The following is a 22952-nucleotide window of genomic DNA, read 5'->3' as shown; positions in this document are numbered from 1 at the left end:
TTCAGAGTGTCCAAGCAGAATCTCTGCTGCCGGATCTCTCTCGATGTGGAACCTGCTTTCTGAGTGTGCACACAGCTGTTTGCCTGCTTCACTGCCGACCCGGCGCGGCTGGGAAGTTGCTGGTGCAGCTGAAGAGTTGCCATCCCGCCGCCGCTGCTGTGGTGCGGCTGGCTTCTTCTGAACTGTCTCCCTCTCCCCCGGTCACTCAGTCCGATTCCTCAACTTTGCCTTGTTCAGGGCTCCTAGATATTCATATGAATCAAATCACTTGTTTTTCCAGGTCTTTGTTGTAAGAGGGACATAGGAAGCATCTTACTACACCACCATCTTGGCTCTACCCCGGTCTTTTTTTGTGTGTTAGAATTTTGTTGTACATTTTTCTCCAGCTCTGTCCAGGACCCTCTATCGTAATCCGTGTCAGAGCAGTCAGTGGTGGCAGCTGGACACCATCTAGTTGTACTGGACTCAATCTGGTGGAGACCGGGGTAGTTGTGGTCCATTAGTCCTTCGGACTAATCTTTCCCTTCTGTCTTGTTTTCTTCATTCTCTCTTGCTCCAGAAGGGGTGAGACCAGTGGAGTATCTTAGATGGCGGCTCACAGGCATTTAAGACCCCAGACACTACTCACCAAGGTAGAATGTTGAACATTTTCTTTATAAACAATATTATGCCAGTTGCACCAGATGTTCCGCTAGACCATGGTCCTCACAGCCCTCAGCCCAGCAGTTCAGTCCCTCAGGAGTTTGGATGTGTCTGTGTAGCTTTCATGACCTTGCCTTATGGAAGTTGTGCTGGCTTCCCCAGTATTGTGTACTGTCTTACGCTTCACCAAAGTTACCTTTTTTCTATTGTCTATTTAGTATTCCCCACCACTCCTCCGCTCCCTCGTAACCATCAAAGATTGTTTCTTTTTGTGTGTAAAGCTTTTCATGAGTTTTTACAGTCATGCTCTCAGACAATATTTGTCCTTTTGTGATTGGCTTATTGGAATAATGATCTCCAGATACATCCATGTTATGAGATGCTTTGCAGATTCATCATTGTTCTTTATGGTTGTGTAGTACTCCATTGTGTGTATGTACCATAGTTTGTTTATCCATTCATCTGTTGATGGGCACCTACATTGTTTCCATCTTTTTGCTATTATGAACAATGCTGCCATGAACATGGGTGTGCATGTGTCTATTCATGTGATGGTTCTTATTTCTCTAGGATATATTCCTAGGAGTGGGATTGCTGGATCATATGGTATTTCTATTTCTAGCTTTCTAAGGAAGCACCATATCATTTTCCAAAATGGTTGTATCATTTTGCATTCCCACCAGCAGTGCATAAGAGTTCCGATCTCTCTGCAGCCTCTCCAGCATTTGTTATTTCCAGTGTTTTTGATTCGTGCCAGTAATGCCAGGGTGAGATGGCATCTCATTGTGGTTTTAATTTGCATTTCTCTAATGACTAGTGATCGTGAGCATTTCCTGATTTGTCTGTTGGCCGCTTGAATGTCTTCTTTGGTGAAGTGTCTGTTCATTTCCTCTGCCCATTTTTTAATTGGGTTATTTGTCTTTTTGTTGTAGAGGTGTTGGATTTTCTTGTTGATTTTAGAGATTTGACCTTTGTCTGATTTGTAATGGCCCAAAATTTGTTCCCAGATCAGTAGCTTCTCTTTTTACCCTTGTGGTGAAGTCTTTTGATGAGCATAAGTGTTTAATTTTTACAAGATCCCAGTTATCCAGCTTATCTTCTGGAGTTCATGTGTTGGTTATGGTTTGTATCCTGCTAATGTCATGTATTAGGGCCTCTAGCATTGAACCTATTTTTTCTTCTATGAACTTTATAGTTTTTGACTTTATATTTAGGTCTTTGAACCATTTTGAATTAGTTTTTGTGTATGGTGTGAGGTATGGGTCCTGTTTCTTTTTTTTGCAGGTTGACATCCAGTTTTGCCAGCACCATTTGTTAAAAAGACTGTCTTTTCCCCATTTGATTGACTTTGAGCCCTCGTGAAAGATTAGGTGACTGTAGTTGGATTGATTTACATGTGGGTTCTCAATTCTGTTCCATTGGTCAGTGTATCTGTTGTTTTTCCAGTACCAGGCTGTTTTGACTACCATAGCTGTACAATAGGTTCTGAGGTCAGGTAGTTCAAGTCCTCCTACTTTATTCTTCTTCACTAGTACTTTACTTATCCAGGGCTTCTTCCCTTTCCATATAAAGTTAATGGTTAGTTTTTCCATCTCTTTAAAGAATGTTGGTGGTATTTGGATCGAGATTTCATTGTATTTGTAAATTGCTTTGGGTAGAATTGTCATTTTCACAATGTTGAGTCTACCTATCTATGAGAATGGTATGTGTTTCTATTCAAATAGATCTCTTTGGGTTTCTTGCGGTGGTGTTTTGTAGTTTTCTTTGCATAGGTCTTTTACATTTCTGGTTAGATTTATTCTTAAGTAATTTCTCTTTTTAGGGGCTATTATAAATGATATTGTTTTCCTGATTTCCTTTTCACTGTTCTCTTTATCGGTGTATAGGAATCCAACTGCTTTTGTGTGTTTGTCTTGTATCCTGCTACTGTGCTGAATCTTTCTATTAGTTCCAGTAGTTTTCTTGTGGAATCTTTTGGGTTTTCTATGTATAGTATCATATCATCTGCAAAATAGGGCCAGTTTAACATCTTGATTACCAATTTGGATGCCCTTTATTTATTTTTCTTGCCTTATTGGTCTAGCTAGGACTACCAGCACAGTGTTAAATAGGAGTGGTGATAAAGGGCATCCTTGTCTTGTTCCTGTTCTCAAGGGGAGTGTTTTCAGCCGCTCTCCATTAAGAATGATATTGGCTGTTGGTTTTGCGTCAATGCCTTTTATTATGTTTAGAAATTTCCCTTCTTTACCTATTTTATTGAGAATTTTTATCAGGAATGGGTGTTGGACTTTGTTAGATGCCTTTTCTGTATCGATTGAGATGATCATGTGATTCTTTCCTTTTATTTATGTGGTAGATTACAAGATTGATTTTCTAACGTTGAACCATCCTTCCATACCTGATACGAATCCTTCTTGGTCTTGGTGTGGTTTTTTTTTTTTTTTTTTTTTTTGATATGATGCTGAATTCTGTTGGCTAGAATTTTTTTGAGAATTTTTGCATCTATATTCATGAGAGATATTGGTGTATAATTTTCTCTTCTTGTGGTGTCTTTGCCCTGTTTTGGTATCAGGGTTATGCTGGCTTCATAAAATGATTTTGGAAGTGTCCCTTCCTTTTGTATTTTCTGAAATAGTTTGAGTAGTACTGGTGTGAGCTTTTCTCTAAATGTTTGGTAAAATTCTCCAGTGAAGCCATCTGGGCCAGGGCTTTTTTTTGTTGAAAATTTTTTTTTATTACCTTTTCAATATCTTGTCTTGTTATGGGTCTGTTCAGATTTTCAACATCACTTTTCATTAGTTTGGGTAGGTAGTGTGTTTCTAGAAATTTATCCATTTCCTCTAGGTTTTCAAATTTTGGAGTATAGATTTTCATAATACTCTGTTATGATCCTTTTTTTTTTTTCAGTTGTGTCTGTTATAATGTCCCCCATTTCATTTCTTATTTGGGTTATATGCGTCCTCTCCTGTTTTTCTTTTGTTGATTTGGCCAGTGATTTGTTGATTTTGTTGATCCTTTTGAAGTACCAACTTTTGTTGATTCTTTCTGTTGTTTTTCTAGTCTCTGTTTCATTTATTTCTGCTCTGCTCTTTATTATTTCCTTTCTTCTGGTGGCTGTGGGCTTTTTTTGCTGTTCTGTATGTGTTTGAGTTGTGTAGTTAATATTTTGATTTTGTCCCTTTCTTTTTTGATAGGTGCGTCTATTGCTATAAATTGCCCTCTGAGGACTGCCTTTGCTGTGTCCCAAAGGTTTTGGTATGAAGTGTTTTCATTCTCATTTGATTCTAGGAATTTGTTGATTCCATCTCTGATTTCTTCTATTATCTAGTGGTTTTCAAACAGGATGTTATTCAGTTTCCTTGTAATTGATTTTTTTTTTCCTTGCTCTTCCTGTTGTTGATTTCCATCTTGATGGCATTGTGGTCGGAGAAGATACTTTGTGTTATCTCAGTGTTTTGGATTTTGTTAAGGGTTGCTCTCTATGGCCTAAGATGTGGCCTATTCTGGAGAACGTTCCATGCACGTTGGAAAGGAATGTGTACTTCGCAGCTGTTGGGTGGAGTGTTCTATATCTGTCTGTGAGGTCAGGCTGGCTGATTGTGCCCTTTAGGTCTTCTGTATCTTTATTGAGTTTCTTTCTAGATGTTTTGCCCTTTACCTAGTGGTGTGTTAAAGTCTCCTACTATTATCGAACTGTCAATTTCTCTTTTCTGTGCTGTTAAAGTTTGTTTTATGTATTTTGGAGCCCTGTCATTGAGTGTGTAGATGTTTATTATGGTTATGTCTTCATGATGGATTGTCCCTTTAATCATTACGTAGTGTTCTTCTTTGTCTTTTATGGTGAATTTTGTTTTAAAGTCTATTTTATCTCAGATTAGTATTGCCACTGCTGCTCTTTTTTGGTAGATGTTTGCTTGATATAGTTTTTCCCATCCTTTGATTTTTAATAAATTTATGTCTTTGTTTCTGAGGTGTCTCTCTTGTAGGCATCATGTTGATGGATCTTTTTTTTTTGTTTTTATCCATTCTGTCACCATCCATCTCTTTATGGGTGCATTTAGGCCATTTACATTCAGTGTAATTATTGTTAGGTATGAGTTTATTGCTGTCATTTTGTAGTGCTTTTTTTTGTGGTGCTGACATTTTCTGTATTCCTCTTCTGTGCTGAATTCCTTTTGTTTGTGGTTTTTTTTTTTCCATGTCTTTTGTTTTTGTAAATTTTTGTTTTTACTGAGATTTTATGTTTTTCTTCTTTATTTTGATGAGTAGGTTTGTTAACTTTCTTTGTGGTTACCTTGAAATTTACCCTTATCTTCTGAGTTTTGAACCAGTCTATTATTAGTTGGCATCGCCTTGCCTTCCTCTCCATTAGAAGGTTCTAGACCTACACCATTTATTCCCTCTTTTGTTGTTCTGATGTTTTGGTCATTTACAGATTAACCTCTCTGGTTCCCTGTTGTAGTTCTTTTGGTTTTGGATAGTCCTTGAGAGTTCATTTCCTAGTTTGGTATCTGGCTGGTACAATCTTGCATCCTAGATTCAGGCTGTTGTCTGATGTTGTTTGTTCTCAGACTGAAGGACTCCCTTTAATAATTCTTGTAAGTTTGGTTTCGTTTTTACGTAGTCCCTTAATTTCTGTTTATCTGGAAATGTCGTAATATCATCATGCTTGAACAAGAGTTTTGCAGGATATGTTATTCTTGGCTGGAAATTTTTTTCTGTCAAGGTGTTGTATATGTCATCCCATTGCCTTCTTGCCTGCATGGTTTCTGCCAAGTAATAAGAGCTTAGTCGTATTGTTTCCCCTCTGTATGTGGCTATTTGTTTTTCTCGAGCTGCTCTCAGGGTTCTTCCACGTACTGATTATGAATGGATGTTTGCAGCTGTTTCTTCTCATTTTGAGTCGTTCCACATCAGCAAATGAAGATCCCGATAGCTTGGCTCCATCCATGTCATTAAGGTCATCTCTGCTTTGAGGAAGCAACTTTTCCCCACCCAGTCGTATTTTGAGTGCCTTCCAACCTAAGGGGCTTACCATCCGGCACTATATCAGACAGTGTTCCGCTGCTATTCCTAAAGTTTTCTCTGACTAATTCTTTTCAAGAGTAGACCACTGGGCCGCTCTTCCTAATCTGTCTGAGTCTGGAAGCGCCGCTGAAACCTGTCCAACGTGGGTGACCCTTGCTAGTATTTGAATACCAGTGGCATAGCTTCCAGCATCACAGCAACACGCAAGTCTCCATAGTAAGACAAACTGACAGACGTGTGGGTGGTTTATGATTATAATAGGCTCTAAATTATCCTGAAAATTAAGGGGTTTTTTTTAGTATCATTATGTTTTCTTATTCCAGATCTTCTGATAAACCATTTAATGGTTAACAAAATGGAAAACTCTCCCAGCTGTGGGGAAGAAAGTCATTTTGTCTCTAAATAGTCATATATAGCCAGAGCATTTTAATGTTAAAATGACATTTTGGAAACCCTGCACGATGGATGACATAAATTTACTTACTTCACTTAGTTACAGATTCAGGTCTTATTCGTTCAGCAGATACTTTCTGAATGTCTTCAATGTGCTATGTGTAGTAGCAGGCATTTGGTAGGGATACAAAGATTGTTGTTGTTAGGTGCCATTGAGCTGGTTCCGACTCATAGTGACCCTGTGTACAACAGAACGAAACACTGCCTGTCCTGCACCATCCTAACAATCGTTGCTATGTTTGAGCCCATTGTTGCAGCCACTGTGTCAGACCATCTCGTTGAGGGTGTTCCTCTTTTTTGCTGACCCTCTACTTTACAAAGCATAATGTCCTTCTCCAGGGACTGGTCCCTCCTGATAATATGTCCAAGGTATGTGATAACAAAGTCTCACCATCCTTGCTTCTAATGAGCATTCTGGCTGTACTTCTTCCAAGACAGGTTGGTTTGTTCTTCTGGCAGTCAATGATATATTCAGTATTCTTCACCAACACCATAATTCAAAGGCTTCAATTCTTTGGTCTTCTTATTCATTGTTTAGCTTTCACATGCATATGAGGCAATTGAAAATACCATGTGTTGGGTCAGGTGCACCTTAGTCCTCAAAGTGACATCATTGGTTTTTTACACTTTAAAGAAGTCTTTTGCAACAGATTTGCCCAGTGCAATACATCGTTTGGTTTCTTAACTGTTTCTTCTTGGGCGTAGATTGTGGATCCAGGTAAAATGAAATCCTCAACTTCATTCCTTTCTCTGTTTATCATGATGTTGCTTTTTGGTCCAGTTGTGAGGATTTTTGTTTTCTTTATGTTGAGATATAGTGAATACCGAAGGCTGTAGTCTTTAATCTTCATCAGTAAATGCTTCAAGTCCTCTTCACTTTCAGCAAGCAAGGTTGTGTGATATGCATATCGCAGGCTGTTAATGAGTCTTCTGCCAATCGTGATACCACGTTCTTTTTCATATAGCCCAGCTTCTCAGATTATTTGCTCAGCATACAGATTGAATAAGTATGGTGAAAGGATACAACACTGACGCACACCTTTTCTGTTTTTAAACCATGCAGTATCCTCTTGTTCTGTTTGAACAGCTGCCTCTTGGTCTGTGTACAGGTTCCTCATGAGCACAATTAAATGCTCTGGAATTCCCATTCTTTGCAATGTTATCCATAATTTGTTATGATCCCCACACAGTTGAATGCCTTTGCATAGTCATTAAAACACAAGGAAACATCTTTCTACTGTTCTTTGCTTTCAGCCAGGATGCATCTGACATCAGCAGTGATACCCCTCATTCACATCCTGTTGTGAATATGGCTTCAGTTTCTGGCAGTTCCCTGTTGATGTACTGCTGCAGTTATTTTTTAATTATTTTCAGCAGAATTTACTTGCGTGTGATATTAATGATATTGTTCGATAATGTCTGCATTCTGTTGGATCACTTTTCTTTGTAGTGGGCACAAATATGTATCCTTTCTAGTCATTTGGCTAGGTAACTGTCTTCCAAATTTCTTGGCATAGACGAGTGAACTCTTTCAGTGGTGCATCCGATTGTTAAAACATCTTGATTAGTATTCTGTCAGTTCCCGGAGCCTTGTTTTTTGCCAGTGCCTTCAGTGCAGCTTAGACTTCTTCCTTAAATACCATTGGTTCTTGATCATATGCTACCTCCTGAAATGGTTGGACGTCAACCAGTTCTTTTTGGTACAGTGATTCTGTGTATCCCTTCCATCTTCTTTTGATGCTTCCTGTGTCATTCAATACATTTGCCCATAGAATCCTTTAGTATTGCAATTTGAGGCTTGAATTTTTTCTTCATTTCTTTCATCTTGAGAAATGCCAAGCGTGTTCCTCCCTTATTATAATACTTTGTCTTCTTGAGCATCCCTTTGAAATCTTCTGTTCAGCTCTTTTACTTCATCATTTCTTTCATTTGCTTTAGCTATGTTCAAGAGCAAATTTCAGGATCTCTGCTGACATCCATTTTGGTCTTTTCTTTCTTTCCTGTCTTTTTAATGACCTTTTGCTTTCTTCACGTATGATGTCATCTCACAACTCATCTGGTCTTCACTCATTAGTTTTCAGTCCATCAAGTCTATTCTTTAAATGGTCTCTAAATTCAGGTAGCATATACTCAAGGTTGTACTTTGACACTGGTGGATTTCTTTTAAGTTTCTTCAGCTTCACCTTGAACTTGCATATGAGCAATTGATGATCTGTTGCATAGTTGGCCTCTGGCCGTGTTCTGACTGATGATATTGAGCTTCTCCATCGTCTCTTTCCATAAATGTAGTCGATTTGATTCCTGTGTATTCCATCTGGTGAGGTCCATGTGTACAGTCACCATTCATGTTGAAAAAAGGTATTTCCAATAAATAGGTTGTTGGTCTTACAAAATTCTATCATAATGATCTCTAGTGTCATTTCTATCACCGTATTTTCCAAATACTAATCCTTCTTCATTTCCAACTGTTATATTTCATTCACCAGTAATTGTCGGTACGTCTTGATTCCATGTTTGATGAATTTCAAGCACCGAAGTAGGTAAAAATCTTTAATTTTTTCATCTTTGGCATTAGTAGTTGGTGCATAAATTTGAATAATAGTCATATTAACTGGTCTTCCTTGTAGGCATATGGATGTTATCCTATCACTGACAGCATTGTACTTTCGCATGGATCTTGAAATGTTCTTTTTGACAATGAATGCAATACCCTTCCTCTCCAATTTGTCGTTCCCAGCATACTGGACTGTATGATTATCTGATTCAAAGTAGCTAATACCAGTCCATTTCAGCTCACTAATGCCTAGGATATCAGTCTTCAAGCATTCCATTTTATTTTTGACAACTTCTAATTTTCCTAGAGTCATGCTTCGTACATTCCACATTCTGATTACTAATGGATGTTTGCAGCTGTTTCTTCTCTTTTTGAGTCGTGCCACATCAGCAAATGACAGTCCCAAAAGCTTGACGCCATTCATGTTATTAAGATCCACTGTCCTTTGAGGAGGCAGCTCTTCCCTAGTCGTATTTTCGGTGCCTTCCAACCTGAGGGGCTCATCTTTGGGCATTATATCAGATAATGTTCCACTGCTATTCATGAGGTTTTCACTGGCCTTTTTTTTCAGAAGTAGATCACTAAGTCCTTATTTCTAGTCTGTCTTAGTCTGCATGCTCCGCTGAAACCTGTCCACCATCAGTGACCCTGCTGCCGTTTGAAATACCAGTGGCATAGCTTCCGGCATTACAGCAACCTGCAAGCCACCACAGTATGACGAACTGGCAGACAGGTGGTTGATCCAAAGATTGGTCTCTTATTTTCAAGCTGTGTTTATTCAGAAGTCACCAGAAACCCAAGACACTTGCTCACTTCCTTTAATTACATATTTGTATGTGGAGTGAGAATAGGGTGGAGAGGCAGATAATATGCGGACTTAATGAAGAATCAGATGTTAACCAACATGTTCAATATAAAAGTGAGAAAGGAGAGCTGGATGACAGGAAATGTGAATTAAAACAATATAAAACTGGTAAGACAGTTTTAATTGACCATTGTCACTGAGTTATCTAAGAACGAATTATCCTCATTTATCTGTGGTAAATTTTGCTTTCAGGTATTTTTTTCCTTTGATTACTACTCTTCTCTACTAAGAACAGGGTTTTAATCCTTGTTGGTAGTGCTTACTCTTTCTACTTCAGTTTGGCATATAGTTTGCATCCTGTTGGGGAACCTCTCATTAAAACAGTATTTATATACCTCTTCCAGAGAAAATTTCAGTTAAAAGGGGAAAGGGTTGTATGGTATTTTTACAACAGGCAGAGAGTTAATGCTGTATATTCCCAACATGGAGTGAGCTTTCAGGAAGAGTTGAACCCAGTGGCAGATTCTTCTGTAGTCACAACTTCTTGTATTGTTACTGTGTGCTGTCGAGTTGATTCCGACTCATAGTGACTCTGTAGGACAGAGTAGAACTGCCCCATAGGGTTTCCTAGGCTAAAGTCTTTACAGGAGTAGATCGCCAGGTCTTTTCTCCCACAGCACCACTGGCTGGGTTCGAACCACCGACCTTTCTGTTAGTAGCTGAGCAACTAACCATTGCGCCACCAGGGCTCCCACAGCTTCATAGTGTGGCTTTATGATTTGCCTTAAACTCTATTGAATTCTAAATCTCACACACACTTAATTAAGTATAAGTAACATTTTAAATGTCAGATATTTTTCAAATTCCAAAATAAATTTGTATTATCATCTATTTGGGTTTAACAGTTACTTTGCTACCCTCTGTGGACAGGAATTCTAGAAAATTGAATTTAAAAGCAAAATCACTTGGTAACAGAGTAGTAAAAATTTAAAGTTATGATGTCTTGGAATGCTTAAGGCAGAAAAATGAGTTTCAATCATTCTGTTTTTTGGTCGTTTTTAATTATGGTAAAAATACATATAATGAAACATATACCTCAGCAATTTCTATAGGTAGAATTCAGTGACATTGATTACATTCTTCAAGTTGTGGAATCATTATCACTGTCCTTTTCCAGTCATTCCACCACCATTAAAAAAGATACCCAAATCTTTTGAAAGACCCTAAAGTTGAAAGATGGAATAGTTCAATGCCTTTTGTGAAAGAATAGTATCAAAAAACTTGAGGACTAGACACTAATACAACTTTCCTCCTCTTTTAGCCGACTGTAGAAAAAGACAAAAATGATCTGTTGTATACCGAAGGAAAATTAACCTGGAATCCAGCAGAGAGCAAAAGGAGTCTAAACAGAGGCCACAAAGTCCATATACAAATGCTCTAGTACTTCAAAATAGAAAAAGGCCTTATGTGGACCAATTTCTTTCAATGTACATGTACTCCTCTAATGTATATGTGCTTTAAATTAGGATGAGAGAAGTTTAAGCCAGATTTGTTGGCAGTAACATGAAGCACTGATAAATAATTTTTTAAAAGACAGTTGAAAAAAACCTGCAAATGCAGAGCTTAGGAGCTTAAGTATAATAGTTGATAACCATTTAATACAGGAATATAGAAATAAATGGCCCTAGAAACCTCAGTAGTGCCTGAGAGTCACTGTATTACAACATAACCCAGTAACTTATTTATGATGATGACCCAAGTCATCAGGAGTTAAATAATAGTCATTGTGTTGTTTAGAAAACCTGACTTACATTTTAGAAACATTCCTATCAATATTTTTAATGTTTTGCATCCAAGGAGGAAACCTCAGTTATCTAGGAAATTTATTTATGTAGTCGAATACTTATTGTGGGCCTACTGTGTAACAGGCATTGTGATAGAGTCTGAGAAAGTAAAAATAAGTAGGACACTGTAAAAATAAGTAGGACACTGTCCCGGCTTTTAAGGTATTCCCAGTCTTAATTTCACTTACGTGGAACTTTTTATGCCCTGATCATGCCACATACATATACATTACATAGTGATTCAGATCCCGCGGCAAATTGCTGGAGAACCCACCTTTCTGATAACATATACAAGTTTGATAAAATGTCCTCAACTTGTTTGCTGCCATCAGTTTACTGAAGAGAATCAAACTCAGATACTCAGCCAGTGAATTTTTAGTTCGTGGTTCATTCTTTCTTTCTAAATGAAAATGATCGTGTGCCATCTGTTACATGTATATTTTTAGATTTTCTTCCCCAATAGTAGTAAACCACCTTACACGGATATGATATGTCACCCAGCTTTTTCCTCTCGATAAAGCCAAATGACAGAAATTCGCAAGATTCTCATCTTTGCTGTAGTTGTTTGTCTTCATGCCTTCTACTCAATTGCTGATTTAGAAATATAATGTAAATATATATGCTAGTCAGTGTGAAATGGTTTTAATGTAAAATACAAATACTTTCCTTTTCTGTTAGTCTTTTATGAAAATTGAGACTATCTTGAGAAAATACTAGCATATAAATGATAGTTTATATTAGAACTGCTGGCAATGTTAAAATACTTTTTTTTCATATTAATATGCAAATATGTCACTATATTATTAAACAAGTGGTTTTTCAAGGGACTGTATGTTGACAAGATGTGATATTTTACCTCCAAAACTGAATATGCAGGAAAATAGAACAGTGAATATGGTGGTAGTTTCTTTAGGTAAGCAATAAGAAAGAAAAATGAATATTTATTGAATATATTATTATCTTTCTACCTCTTATTAGACTGAAATGAATGTCAAATAATTGGTTTATAAAAATGCTAAATTAGAGTTAATTTGATTCGTGCTTTGCTTTTATACATATGAGTTTAGATTATTTGCAAGCTACCTTTGGATATTGCTAATGATTTTAAATAAGTTATCTTTGTGTAGGGAGGGACCCATTTGGCTTTTCTGAAAAGTTATTTGCATTTTATTTGAAAAGCATGGTACATTATTACTTAGTCCCTTTTCTGCCACGAGATTTATGTCTGTGACAAGAACCAGGCCTGTAATAATAAATATTTTTCATGATCTGTGTTTCTATGCTTTAAAAACATATTTGTAAATAAAGGTATGTAGAAAAGTAGCATTAATCTTTTATCATATACATTATATTTATGTAGCATTCTTTTTAATTAGAAATGTTTATCGCTACAGTAATAACCTTCTCAATGTAAACAATCATTCTTTGTATATTTATTCTTGATTTTACTTTGTTCTTCATATGACTATTGATTCCTGTTTTATTTAGATAAATGTTGGAAGAAAAATCTTTATAAGTAACTGGATAGTTTGTATAAACAGGTGACTTTCATCTGAGTTTAACATACAAAGAGTTTAAATTTATTAAAATGTGCGAAGTCTGTCCATGGTGATGAGACATCTAATAATTTGGAATTCATTTGTTTTCCTCTTTTTCTTCTGTTTAGGTGTCCAATGTCCCCAGCATCAGCTGATTGCCAGCTCCCTCTCTGTGCAGCACCCAGCCATGTCACACCCACACCAGTGCACTGCAGCAGAATGGAGCTGCTCTTTAGCTATAAGGTAAGTGCCCCTCCTCACTCATCTCACGCACATAGAGACACAGCTTTCTATTTTACAATATTGTGTAGTTTTGTAAGTTTTTTTTTTTTTTTTTTTAAGTCTCCCTTCCTTTATGATCCCCTTAGGATACTAATGTATCACACTAAACTCAAAAACTTATAAAACTGCATAATATAGCAAAGGACTTATCTTATGACCAGAGACCAGCTCCTTTTTGTATAATATAATCCCTATGGATTATAAACCTTCACTGTTTGGCAGCTGGGGCATCTCATGGCAAGGGAGCTGGCAATCTGCAGCTGCTGTGGACATTGGATGAGAAAGCAATGAAAGGTAAGCTTCAAATTTAGACTGTATTGTATGCCTTTGGTCCCATGGTGCATGCTTGAAATTTATGCTTTATTTTATGTTAAACTTTATAGTAGACTCATAAAAGAAAAATTTTACTCTCTTCTTTTTTAAGTGACATTCAGTAAATGTTTGAATTATTAAGTTCCCATATACATTGGGATTATCTACGAAAATATTTTTTATCCCTGAAAACAGATGAGAATTCAGTATTGAAAACAGTTCATTTATCCACATATTCACATACCTGTTTATAAAGTCAGGACTAAATGTATATGTATCAAGCTTATTAAGTATTATTTTTATTAGAGAAACAGTTACAGCACTGTTTAACCAACTGCCTTTTGCTGCTCCATCTACCTGCCATCTTTATCTCTGCTTCTGTGTTGAGCAGTGCAGATGAAGACTCTAAGGTCTTTCTGATTGTTATTACACCGATACTCTCTCATCTGTTTGTAGATAGGGCAAATTGCTATTTCACTTTTGTTTTTCTTTCTTTTTTTTAATAATTTATTTTATTTTTGTTGTTGTTAAGAATATACATAGCAGAATATACACCAATTCAACAGTTTCTACATGTACAATTCAGTGACATTGATTTCATTCTTTGAGTTGTACAACCATTCTCACCCTCCCTTTCCAAGTTGTTCTTCCCTCATTAACATAAACTCAGTGCCCCCTAAGTTTACTATCTAATCTTTTGAGTTGCTGTTGTCAATTTGATCTCATATAGTTTTTGTTTTTTAATTCACTTTTTTCCATTAATTTTTAAATTGTAAAAATATATTTTTTAATTCATTTGTAAACTTTAGATCACTGTAATTTTAATTACTGTTAGTAATTCAATTAGACAAAACAAACTTCAGAGATTATTAATTCTTATATTACAGAAATACCTACATGTAAATATACTGCTACTTATCCAATACAGACAATGTATTTCTTCTTTAGGAATTAACTGTGTGTAGGTATAGTGGAAGGAGAGTGGACTTTAGCACTCAGGAGACCTAGGATTCTAGTCCAAAGTCTACTTCTGTCTACAAGTATTGCCCTGTGTGACTTTAGATAGTTCCTTCGATAAAATTATATACTAAAAGAAACATGATAATTGTTCTTGGCTTTTCCCTTATCTGTGTATGTAAATAAAATTGATCAGTCAAAAGTTTCTGCTACTACTGCCTTTTAGTTAATGACCTATTTTAAAGTTCAGTAAATATTTATTTGATTTCCAATAGATTTTTTTTTTATTAGACCCAAGCTGAGGCAGATTGTCACTGTCACCATCCCTGACTAATTTCTTTTTAAAATGTATAACTTTTCTCTTTATATCAATTATTTTGTATACTATGAAACTCTGAGACCACTACAGTCTAGAAAGGGACATGTTATTATTTGAATTCTACTTGGGTTGTAAGCATCACGTTTTGACCAGGGAAGATGATGAAAGGTGAGACAAGCAGTATGAGTTTCCCTTTTACTGTCAAGTGGTTAAAAGCTAATAATAATCCCAGAACAGTGTTTCTCAACTGTTTTGGAACCTGTGCCCTCTTTTGATAGACATAAAAACAATGGACACACATACACCATGGCCCTTTATTGAGGTCACTGTATTTGTTATATGAATCTTCTAGCCAAAACATTTTATTAATCTGTGCTTTCAATAGTTTGCATTATAAAAATAATAGACTTCGTGGTTTGTTTTCCAAATACAAAATTATTAAGTATGCATTTTCAAATTATAAATGAAATACCGTACCAACACCACCACACCACCCAAGTTGAGAATGCATGTTATAAAGAAAGGGAAGAAGCCCAAAGAACATATGTAAAGTTGGAAGACCATAGGCATTTCCAGACAGGTAAGTGGGTAAGACAGAGTTATATGGAAGTTCGGTATCTATTCTCTGTTTAATATTCAAGGCCCCTTTCTTATACACAGTTGGCTAGTTCAGTAGTATTTCTGGGCATTGGATTAATTAAAAATCAGTAACCAAAATAAAATCTTTATAATCCTTTTAAAACTCTTTTCTACTCAAAATGATACTGCAATTTGGTAGAGACACAAACACAGCTGACAAATGTCTCAAAATAATACAGTCTCTTCTCTGCTCCTCATCTACCCAGTCCTAAGGTCTTCTGTCCCATAATACTTCTGCATCCCCCATGCCATCACCATCAGCCTAATCCAGACAGCAATCATACTGCCTAGTTAACTCTGTAACTGTTGTATTTCCCCTTTGTAACCTCCCATTGGAGGAATTCAATGTGCCTAGGGCTCCCTAGTCTTGTAACACCTTGCGGTTAATTGTACCACCAAGAGGCTATTTATCCCACCTTCTTTCCTTATCTTTCTTCTCTGCTTTCTTTAACTCAGGGAAAGTTTACTGCCCCACTCCCTATTTCATTTTTGAGCTAAATAATAGTTGAGAAATAGAAAAATAATGCTGTTTACACACATACCTTGTTCAAGGAAAAAATATCTCCATCTGCCTATTTTTTTTATTTTCTATTGAAACAAAATCCTACCTCATTCCATGAAGGACTTAGGGTAGCTGTCGTCTTCCTCAATTTAAGTTTGCTTTCCTAGATGAAAATTATTATTGTTTGGTTTTATTGTTTATCGATTTAATAATTTTGTTTTCGTGGGTTTCAATAAGCATTTTATACTATCTCATAACATTTCTTTGAGTAAAATAAACTTTTGAGGTACAACTAATTGTTAATTTGGATCCCGTGTGTACTTTTAGAAAGTGACTAACGAGAAGTAAAGCTTGCCTAGGTTAGTATGTGAAATAAAAATTACTTTTCTTGAGTTTTTTTCCATAATACTATGATTAGTCATGCTACTAAGAAGGCACAAGAATTAGTAAGCCTACACTCCATATTCATTACATGGACTTGCACACATAATCCCACATCTTCTACTCTTTTTCTAATAAACATGTCCAAAATGTAGAACCTGAGAGGTAGAAACGTAGCTCTTTATTTTTATGTACATGAAAATTCTGTTGGGTTAAAGCACAAAATTTGTTTTCTGTTTTAAAACTATACTATTAATCACTTAGGTGTATATGTGACTAAAATTTCCATGACTGAATTGTTAGAGGTTTTATAGGTAAAATTGGGAAATTTATGCACATACTTAGAATACTGTTTGCTGTAGGTAGTGATACCTTTCTGCCTTACTGTTCTGCATATGTGTCAATTGACTCACTTAACAGTTGCCATGGGATGAAGTCTAACTTGATGCATGTTAAATGTGATCCCTAACACATATGGCTTTGTTTGTGTCTTTGGTTGTAAAAGAAATAAAACAATGAGTAAATTGTATAGTGTATGAATTACATCTCAAAGCTGTTACACAAAAAAGAAAGAAAGCGTTGTTATATAACCATAGTAAGATGATGCTAGGTGCACGCTCCCATTGGAGTGATGGGCCTCCCATTGGGGTGAAGGGAGAGTTGGCTACCCAGCGATATAACTTTTTGTTCCTATAAACTTACTGAATACCTACAGTAGTCAAATAGTTCTATGTATAGTAGTGAAGTGAGTCCATACCAGAGGTTTTGGTAAACTATGTCAGGTTGAATATATGTGATAAAGTTTTTAAGTGGTAGTGATGTCTTCTAAGGGCTTGGAGTTCAGAATCCGGCAGATCTGGATGCAAGTCACATGACTTTACACAAGTTAGTAATCTTAGTATAACATTACAGTATATAAATAATGACTGTTCTGGTTGCTTTTCTTGTGCTGCTCATTTTTTAAAGTAAAATAATTGTAAAATTTCCTAAGGAAGTTAACTTTTGTTAAGAAGACTGCTTTTGGAGATGATAACAAACCTAGCTTTTCTCCTTCTTTTTCCTGCTCTTTGAGAAAATTACAAAAACTTTACAGAAGTAAGCTATATCGTCTACAGAGTTAATGAATGTATATAAATCTATATAAATGTTTATATATGTACATGTATTTAGTAACTGATTTATTAAAACATTTTACAATTGACCCAATTTTAAAAACTTAAAAATTTTTTGTCTCTCAGTTTGATGAAATGTGTTTCAGATTCCTCCTTTAGAATTGAGAATCTTTACAGTACATTAAATAAGACTTGTTACAGGCTTTTTCCCCCTTTCTGCAACCTTCTGAAGAAGAAATACTTATTTGATGAGTTATTTGCTTTTTGTTTTTTTTTTTTTTTATTATAAAAAGAAGGATTGACATTCTTTTTTTAATTAAACCTAAGGGATTTATTTTAAAAATTATATTTTTAGGGTAAATGGTATCTTCGGAGACAAGCTGTAAAAGAATTGCATAGTACATTGATCCGTCTTTTAAATGAGTTGCTGCCATGGGAACCAAAGTTAATGAAAGCTTTTCAAAGAAACAGGTAATTCAAGCTTTATAATCTGTTTTGCTTATGCTTAGGGCTCTTGATTTATGATTATAGGAAAATATCCTGAAATCTTTTAGTAATTTTCCAGTCATTTGTAATTTAACAGATACTCATGAGTCTCCACTGTGCACGGCACTTCCTAAGCCCTGAGAAAGCAGTGTTGTGGCTTACATTCTAATAGAGGAAAGACAGACTCAGATGTCAGATGGTGATAAGTGCTATGAATAAAAAGTAAAGCCTGGTTTGGATGGGTTGAGGATTACTGTTTTATAGGGTGTCCGGTGTCAGGTGTCAGGGAAGGCTTCCCTGATTAGGTGATGTTTGAACAGAGACCTGAAGGAAATGGGAGAGAGCCATGTAGATATCTGAAAGAAAAGCAGAGGGAATAGCAGATGCAGAAGCTCTAAGATTGGGGGTGTGTTTGACATTTAGAGGGAATGCAAAGAGGCAAGTATAATGAGAGCAGAGTGAGTGAGGAGGAGAGTAATAAGAGACAAAGAGGTAGAGGGGGAGGTAGCCAAATCATGCAGGTCCTTATTAAGGACTTTGGTTTTTACTGAGTGAGTTGAGAAGCCATTGAAAGATTTTAAGCCGAGGGAGGGACATGATATGACTTACGTTTTAAAGCAGTCACTGTAGCTGCTGTGTTTAGATTAGTAAGTGGAACAAAGATGAAACCAGGTAATCGGTTACACTATAGCAATAAGGCACTCGGCTAACCAAAAGTTCAGTGGTTGGAACCCACTGGCCGCTCCATGGGAGAAAAATGTGGCAGTCTGCTTCTGTAAAGATTTACAGCCTTGGAAACCCCATGAGGCAGTTCTACCCTGTCCCATAGGGTCGCTGTGAGTCGGAATCAACCTGACGGCAGTGGGTTTTATAGCAGTAATCTAGGTCAAAATGGTGGAGCCTTGGACCACGATAGTAGCAGTACAGATGATGAGGAGTGGCTGGATACTGGACATATTTTGAAAGTAGGATTTGGTAGAATTTACTTAAGGATTGGATGTGGGGTATGAGAAAGCAAGGATTAAAAAGACGTCCAAGATTTTTGGTCTAAACAACTAGAATACTGGAATTGCCATTAATTGAGATAGGAGAGACTGAAGGACTAGTAGGTTTGGGAGCGGATCAGAAGCATTCAAGAGTTTCGAATTTCAACATGTTAAGTGTCATAGGTTTTGTAGACATTTCGTTGGAGTTATTGAGTAGTCACTTTGATATATGAGTCTGAGTTCAAGGGAGTAAGCCAGGCTGGAGGTATAAATTTGGGAGTTGTCAGCATATAAATTGTATTTAAAGCCATGAGATTGATAGAAATCACCTTATATGTGAGCATAGAGAAGAAAAGAGAACTGAACCCTGGGGCATTCCAACATTTGGAGGTGGTGGAGTAGAACTTGGTAGGAGAGACTGAGACAGGGCTTCCAACTGGTTTGTTCTGGTTCGAACCCCTGTTGAGAATTTGCATTTCTGGCAAATTCCCAGGAAGTTATACATAAGAATCTCCTGGGGATCTTGTTAAAATGTAGATTCTGATTCCAGTATATCTAAGGTAGAAAGGCAAATTCTCAGCAGGCAACCTGTTAGAAATGCAAATTCTCAGCAGGGATTTGAACCAGAATGAATCTGTTCAAAGCCCTGGACTGAGGAGTGCTCAGTAAGGTAGGAGGTTAACCAGAAGAGAGAGTAATGTTGTGGAAATCAGGGAAAGAAAATATTTCAAAAAGGAACACTGTTCACGATGGGCTGAGGAAGATAGAGAATTTGTTATTGAATTTGGCACCATGGAGACTATTGACAACTTTGACAAGTGGTGTCAGTGGAGAAGTGGGTGAAAGTTTTAGGAGTCTGTTAGTGGAATTAGAGACAAGGAATTGAAGATATTGAATAGACAGTTTTTTCATGGAGTTTCACTGTAAAGTGAAGCAGAGAAATGGGGCAGCAGCTGGAAAGACAAGTTGAGGTCAAGAGAGACTGTTTTGTTTCTTGTGTTTATTAATGGAAGAAATAGCATGTTTGTATACCTGATGAAAATGATCCAATTTTGAGGCAAAAATGATTCAGGTGGAGGAGGGGACATTTGCTGGAGTGATGTCCTTTAATAGGCTGAGACAGGACGCGTCAGTTGAAGTGTTAGCTTAGACGAGAAGACAAAGCATGCGAGTGCAAATGAAGGTAAGTTGCAGATGCATTGTGAGCATTTGAAAGTTCTTTTCTGACTGTTTCCATTTTCTTTGAAATAAGAAGCAGAGTCATTAGCTGAGAGTGAGAATGGAGGATTTTAGACTACCACCAAAGAGATATTTCTCCATTGTAATCTTAACAGACTTAAAAGGGAAATTCATTTAACAGTTACCCTTTGCTGACCCTGGTGGGACAGTGGTTGAGAGCTATGGCTGCTAACCAAAAGGTCAGCCGTTCAAATCCACCAGCCACTCCTTGGAAACCCTGTTGGGGCAGTTCTACTCTGTCCTATAGGGTCACTATGACTGGGAATCGACTGAGTGGCAACAGGTTAAGCCATTCTGGTACCTCATGGCTCTTATATGCTCCATAAATCCTTCACCTGTAATTTAAACTATAAATAAATTGAGAGTAACTATTAACTAACATTTGTTGAATATTTATGTCACACATACTGTAAGTACTATTATTATCCTCATTTTACAAATAAGTAAACTGATGCTTAGAAAGGTTAAGGAACTTGCCCAAGGTCTTACAGCTAGTAATGGCAGAGGTGGAACTTAAACTCCAGTGTCTACAAATAAATTGGAGAGTGTACATTCAGATTTTTTTAAAAAACAAACAAAAGAAACTTGAGGGTAAAGGTTAGGGATGAAGTAGAGAAACTCAGTTGAAATCAGAAGATAAGGGATCTCTGAAAATATTATGTAAATAATTTGGAAATGTTCCCATCTCTCCGTAGTTTCTCAAAAACATCTATTACCTTTTTATGTGAAAAGTATCTCTGAAAGTTAGATCACTTCTCAGCTTTCTTTCCCCCACGCTAAATAAAAAATACTTCTAAGAGGAAGGAGAGTCAGGAATAGGAGGAGGAAATGGAATGTGTACCTGATTGTCTCCATGAGCAAATGCCTCCTTTGCCATAAGACCAGAAGAAGTGGATGGTGCCTGACTACCATGGCTGAACGTTTTGATCAAAGATTCTATGGAAGAATCCTGGTCAGAAGGGAGAAACTGCAGAACAGAATTTCAAATTCTCTTGGACTCCAGACTTTCTGGAGCCAGGAGGCTGGATGAACCCTTGAAACTATTGCCCTGAAATAATCTTTAAACCTTAAGCCAAAAATATCCCCTGAAGTTTTCTTAACACCAAGTAATAGCTTAGCTTAACTAGTAAAAAAAAGTCCGCTTTGAGCGTTATGCTCTTTTAAGAACCATCTACATGGACCAAAGTGACAACAGCAACTCAAAAGATTAGATAGGAACCTTAGGGGGCAGTGAATTTATGTTAATGGAGGAGGAACAACTTGGAAAAGGAGGGTGAGAATGGTTGCACAACTCGAAGAATGTAATCAGTGTCAGTGAATTGTACATGTAGAAACTGTTGAATTGGTGGTGTATGTTCTGTGTATATTCTCAACAACAAAATAAAATTTTAAAAAATATTGATAGGAATAATTGGAAGTAAATAATTTTTAATTTGAAAAAAAAAAGTATTTTAGTGAGACCCAAGAGTTTACACATCATTACTCTCAGTATTAAATGATGGGTTGGTTTGTTTATTACTATCTTTATAATGGTAAAAAAAGTAATAATAATAGATACTGTTGTCTAGAATTTGATTTTTTATTAAATGACTTTTTAAACTGTATTGTAATATGTAATTTTAAGACAATCTTAAAAATTTTTTTGTCAGTGCAGCTGGGAAAAAAGATTACTTTTCTCTCATTTTATAAGTCTAACAGCAGCCTTTAGAAAGACAAACAGGTGATCATTATGATCAAACACTTTATTCTAAAATTTCAGAAATAATCTGTAAAGTTTCTTATGCCTACACCCTGGATTTTATCTTCTTGAGAGATTAGTCTGTCATTGGCAAGATTGAACTAAGTGTCTTAGGCACCTTTGAGATTAAAGCATATTTTTAGTGGCTTAATTGAAAATATTTCAACGTATAGGTAAAAATTTAAAAAGTTAGGTTAGCTTCCAAGAGTTTAATACACATTTGTTATTTGTGTTATATTGGGTACTTTATTTCAGGAGCCGCCTAAAGAAAGACTATGATGATTTCAGAAGACAGCCTGATCATGATAAATTTACCAGAGAACTGTGGACTACTGAAGAAGGTGAAGGAGACCCTGGAAAAGACTCTCCTCCAGTAGAAGTCCGCAAGTCTGTAGACTCGACAGAACCGCTAGATATCCTGGAGAAAGATCGTCTTGATTCAGGTAAGCATTAAACTATTTTTAGTCAACATTAAAAGCACAAAGAAAAGTTTTAGTTTTATGGAGGTAAAGAATAATCTAGTCAATGAAGTGTATTGATTGGGGAAATACGTTTTGAAGGAGTATTTACATCCTTATAAGACATTTCCTGGGAGTCGTTATAGCTTTTTATAGTTATTTCTGGAGCCAGTGCCTGACGATGGGCGCATCACTGCTCATCATAGATCTCACATCCTTGATCTGTAATCCCTGAAGTCATCCATTCTTTCTTATTATTGTTCTAGTTTTGAACATTACTTCTGAAGTTTGCTTTAAATGAAACTTGACAAGTCCCTAATACTGTGAAATTGAGGATTTTTCTGTTGTTTTTGTTTTTGAATGAGGAGTGACTGAGATTGATGGCCTAATGAGACCAGAGTGAACACATCGTTCTAATAAGGATAATAGGTTGGATCAGTTTATCTGTAATTCATTTCAACTCATCAGATTATATTGTTCTATAAATCTGGTTTCATAACTTTCCTTAGTTACATAAAAACAAACCCTATATAGTGACCCTATAGGACAGAGTAGAATGCCCCATGGAGTTTCCAAGGAGCAGCTGGTGGATTTGAACAGCAGACCTTTTGGTTAGCAGCCAAGCTCTTAACCACTGTGCCACCAGGGCTCCTTAGTTATATAAGTTTTTTTTTTTT

General features: G+C 36.5%; 1 protein-coding gene across 4 annotated transcripts in view; it reads left to right on the top strand.

The window, feature by feature from the left end:
• BRD10 (bromodomain containing 10) overlaps positions 1-22952 on the top strand; it is a 108282-nt gene that overhangs the window by 79736 nt on the left and 5594 nt on the right. For all 4 annotated transcript variants that reach the window (XM_023728600.1, XM_004373484.3, XM_023728601.1 and 1 more), the window contains 2 exons: positions 17724-17839; positions 22073-22260. In XM_023728600.1, the coding sequence (XP_023584368.1) occupies positions 17724-17839; positions 22073-22260 (304 nt within the window). The remainder of the gene's footprint in view (positions 1-17723; positions 17840-22072; positions 22261-22952) is intronic.

This window comes from Trichechus manatus, unplaced genomic scaffold (assembly GCF_000243295.1).
Source record: "Trichechus manatus latirostris isolate Lorelei unplaced genomic scaffold, TriManLat1.0 scaffold00025, whole genome shotgun sequence".
Classification (NCBI taxonomy): domain Eukaryota; kingdom Metazoa; phylum Chordata; class Mammalia; order Sirenia; family Trichechidae; genus Trichechus; species Trichechus manatus.
The sequence above is the reverse complement of the archived record's forward strand: the minus strand, read 5'-3'. Positions and strand labels throughout refer to the sequence as shown.